At 34.7% G+C, this 4710-nt stretch overlaps 1 protein-coding gene across 2 annotated transcripts; it reads right to left on the bottom strand.

The window, feature by feature from the left end:
* Positions 1-1289: 1289 nt before the first annotated feature.
* Positions 1290-4116, bottom strand: LOC131642184 (uncharacterized). 2 transcript variants are annotated; one of them, XM_058912465.1, is made up of 5 exons: positions 3862-4116; positions 3462-3647; positions 2677-2820; positions 2363-2574; positions 1290-2193 (listed from the first exon to the last, which is right to left on the bottom strand). In XM_058912465.1, exons 2-5 carry the CDS (start codon positions 3589-3591, stop codon positions 1435-1437), a joined length of 1245 nt encoding a protein of 414 aa, XP_058768448.1. In that variant the 5' UTR covers positions 3592-3647; positions 3862-4116; the 3' UTR covers positions 1290-1434. The 2 variants fall into 2 exon arrangements, with proteins under 2 accessions (XP_058768448.1, XP_058768443.1); XM_058912460.1 differs by lacking the exon at positions 3862-4116 and adding an exon at positions 3763-3852.
* Positions 4117-4710: the final 594 nt, after the last annotated feature.

Genomic DNA, 4710 nt, shown 5'->3' with positions numbered 1-4710 from the left:
GGCATTTAATGTTCATGCTCTCAAAGCCTTTATCCGGTACGCCTATATACACATGGAGGTCCTCCCTATAGTAATGTTTTGCTAGCGGGACGAGCTACCAACTACCACTCAGTTCTTCAATAGGCCCCTCCTCTCCTTGAGAAACTTTTCAATAAAATAAGACATCTATAAGACAGAACTCCTATTCTCCCGTTCGTAGTATTTTCATAGAAAATCCTAGCTTCATGTCTGATAGCAAGGACTTAGGAACAGTTGTTCTGGACTAGACTAATGGTCCAATCAAACCGACCTAAGTTGGAGGCCCAATCCAATTCCCTACTCATTCAAATTGACGAATAGACACATTGTTAGAGGCAACCCCACACTAGAGCAAAGCACCTCTCCATCTCAATTGTTGAGCACATCAAACAATCCCTCACACGGGACTTCGTATTCATCAGAGATGATTTTAACCATCATTTTTATATAAGTGTAACTCCATACAGCACCAAGGTATAATTCATTAAATAATTGTGAGTTCCATCTCTTTGACTTGGCAAACTTGGACATTAAAGTGCAGATTTTGCAGGTACACTCCCATACCCACTCTGATTGCTAGAGGCTTTCACTATTGTGCCAAAGACCTTTCACTGACAGCTTCACCAATTCACTACATATTTTATGTTTTGCTCTAGAATATCATCCATTTTTTTATAACATAATTGACTTAAAAAGTTAACGACATACATTTTTACATGCTAAAAAAAACTATTATTTTACATTAAAAAAATTTAAAGAACTGACTTGTTAAAGAAGTCCGACTTACATGGTCAAATGATATATTTGATCTAACATTTCTCGTTGATTGTTTGATGATTAGAAAGAAGTTGTTGATCTTTGAGCATAATTTGGATGAAAGTGAGTTGAGAATTTTCTAATAAGTAATTCAAATAGTGGGCCTTCTCTTGTTCCGAATAGACCAAAACACACCACCATAGAAACTGCTCCTAATTATTAGGAAGTAGTTACTTGAAATTTGATATATTGTATGTGACATTCTGAATAGAATTAAGCAAGTATTACCAGAAAATTTCATAGTCTTCCTCCCTTCTTTTATGAGTTAAATTTACAGGCAAATCTTAAGCAAGTATTACAAACAAATAATTTCCCAGGGAAATTAAACAAAAGTATCTATTATGCATAGAAACAAAATTTCTATAATAACCACAAGGCCTTCATCAAACCCAAAGCTGTTGTGATAATTACCTCTAAATAAATAACAAATCAAAGTCAAACATATAGAATGCATGTGTTTAATGTGTATTACTATCATATAATCATAGCTTTACCTAGCTTGAAAATATAGCATATAGTTCCCATGAGTTTATTGATTCATTTGCATTGCATGTTCTAACTTGTTATGCATATTACCTATCAAGTTTACATTATTATTAATTAAAGTAGTTCATCTAGCAAGGATCTGCTATCCAAATTATCAACCTTTGACTTGATACTCAACATGTTCTTCTCCAAATCAGATGACTTCACCTCAAGCTCGCCGAGACGTTCTCTGATTCCGTCGATCTCCGTTTTAATATCTGCCACCTCACGTTCTTTCTGAACAAGAATTTCAGTTTTTGATTCAAGCTCTTTCTTCAATGATATCATTTCTTTCTCAGAGATAGCCTTCTCCGTTTCCACGGTCTGGTGCTCGTTGATGAGTGCGATGTTTTCAGCAATGTCATTGACGATTGTACGCAACCACTCCACGCGAAGTTGAGCAGACTCTACATCGTTAAGAACGGCCAACAGTTCCTTGACTTTGGACGATGTTAAGTGCATTATCGAGGACGATTGCAGCTCTTGGACCACAAAGCACACGCACTCGATGTAATAGGACCGCATCACGACGGATTCCAAATGGCAGCTTTCGCCGATATCACCGTACTTTTTAATGATGGATAGCAAGATAGAAGCAAAGCTTTCCTTCACATGGTATTTTCCAACCGGCACACGTCGCTCGGAAACCACAGAATCACTCTCCTCTTCATCACTGTCTTCGTTATCACAGACGATATCAGAATAACTGAAGTGCTTGGATGCACCAGCTGAAGTTACATCTTCTCCAATGTCATCGATGCAGGAAATTGGAACAACTTTCGGTGAAGAGTTTCTGTCTCCTGCTTGCTTTGGTTCGACTTTTCCATTGCCAGGCTGCCAAAGAAACAACGGCAAGAGAAAAGTCAACTATATGCGATGATTAACCTGACTCTGGTACCATATTACTAAAACATATCATTTATTGATACGCAAGTCCATGTGAAATGAAGAAGATAACAAGAAAGAGTAACAAATTCTGTGAGAAAAGATAAGTCACTGTTACCTTGACATCGAGGGTATGTTGTTCATCGGAAGCTGGTACTATCTCATTGCGTTTTGGCTCCAACTTTTTCGTTTCATAATATTTTGATATGGGTGAAGCAGCATCTCTGAGATAAATAGCTCCGACTTTTGAGGGTGGAATATTGTCAAGAACCGGGAGTTCAGGCTTAGAACCTGTCGTAATTCTCCTATCAAACTTTGATGAAATGACACCTACAATTTACGAAGATTATAGTCAGAAACACATTCATGATTGAGCATTCACTATCATTGAATTTGATATCGTCAAATAGCAGATAGAAAATGAAAGGATACCTGAATCGGCTCCTGACATTCTTTTCTGGCAATTTGCATCGCACTCATGGTAAGGGTTGGATGCTTTAGGACAGCCTGAGAGCGTGTGTTTTTCTTCGTTCACCTTTTTGGTTTTACCAACATCCGTAAAACTTTTGCGATAAGCTTTGAAAATAAAACAGATTTGATAAGTGTTAAGAGATTTGTAGCTAAGCAATTATTTATCATCAGTTAGGAGATGATCATAAATTATCAGTAATATCAATACAGGGAGAAAGTAAAATAGAGAAACAGAATTAAGTGATTTTGTTTAGGCATAAAAACAGGGTGCCATAAGCCAAATATTCATTAATAACTTAAATTCAGAACATTAAAAATTCAGGATAAGCCACCAATAATGCAGAACTGGTGTTTTATTTCATAGAACTAAATAATATTCTAGGGGTCCTAATTAGCCACGATTTAACCATGACAAATATGTTACGAGGCCTTATTTAACCACGGTTTAATCGTGACAAATTTGAGGCCCTGTGCAGTAGCATGCCTTGCACACCCTTAAAGACACGGCTGACTGCACAAATGTTTATAAGTAAGTGCTTTCGTATGATCGATTTCTAATAATAAAATCTAACAAAACAACAAACTCCTTTCATGTAAGATATAAGTTCTTTTTACATGCTATCATGAAAATAAATAGTTGATAGCATAAACCATTTTCATAATCTCTCCCAAACACCTTGAAAAGTGCTTCTATCAACAAACAGATTAAAACAAGTTAATCCAAACAAACAAGAATTAGAACTAACCAAAACTCTTTCTACTCTTAGGTGGCTTGGAATTTGATTCCTTGATCTTCTGCAAACAATTAGAAGTGCATTCATGATAGGGATTAGAAGCATAAACACAGTTTGGCATAACTCTTGGATTCTGAGCCATCTCTACCCAACTCTCACCACCTTCACCTTTGATACAAACCAACCTAAGCGTCGTAACTGTAAAACCAAATCCAATAATAAAAAACAAAAACAAAAAAGCAAATTAAACACAAATCAACATATATCATATGATGAAAAAAAAATGAAACAAAAACCTAAGATATATACATACAACAAATAGAGACACCCATGAAACAACATAGGAAGAAGAATCAACAACACTTAAGAATGAAAAATCAACATAGAAAAAGGAACATAGAAAATCAACTACCTAGGAAGTCAAAGACGATGTTGATGATGAATGATAATGGCCACAAATTTCCAAATGAAACAGTAAGAGGTTTGTTGTGATGTGATTAGGTTTAAGTTAAACTAAAAACAATTTTCTATGAAACAATTAATCAACGAAGATTGAGAAAGAAGGGTGTGTTTTTTTGACCATGTGGTTGTGTTTGTAGCATTGTTTAGAATATATTAGATCTTTTTGACCAATTTAATGAAGCATGGAAAAAGGACAAAAGCATATGAAAAACAGTTCACAACTTTTGAATGCATGTTTGAATATTTTTGTGAAACAAAGAAAATTTTGTCAAACTTCTAGAAACTCACGTGCCAACTATACGTGCCGATCTTGCTTACAACGTAACTCAAATATATATTTTTATTGCTTTTTCATCACCGCAGCATAGTACGGGTTTGAGAGTCAATCTGGCATCAAAAGGTTACAACTCTTCTCAAGTAATTTCAACCTCCATCCAATCGCAGTTGCGGAATCAAATCATGATCATCCCTAACAAGTCCAACGTCAATCATCACTGCTCATAGTATAATATTCCTTTAAGTTAAATGATATATAATCTTTAATATATTTTTTACAAATTAAGAAATATTATAAATAATGAAAATTAATAAGAAAAATAGAAAAATTTTAAGTGATAAAGAATAAAGAATATAATTTAAAAAGAAATATTAGTAATTTAGAACAAATACGTTTTGTCCTATTATGGCTCTTTTGAAACCTTGGTTAATCACAATTTTATGTTTGAAATGTGTTAATCACTAATCTCTCTTGCTTTATCTTATAAAACGTATTTTATTTGAAAACAAATTGTCCCGAGTT

This window comes from Vicia villosa, linkage group LG1 (assembly GCF_029867415.1).
Source record: "Vicia villosa cultivar HV-30 ecotype Madison, WI linkage group LG1, Vvil1.0, whole genome shotgun sequence".
NCBI lineage: Eukaryota > Viridiplantae > Streptophyta > Magnoliopsida > Fabales > Fabaceae > Vicia > Vicia villosa.
The sequence above is the reverse complement of the archived record's forward strand: the minus strand, read 5'-3'. Positions and strand labels throughout refer to the sequence as shown.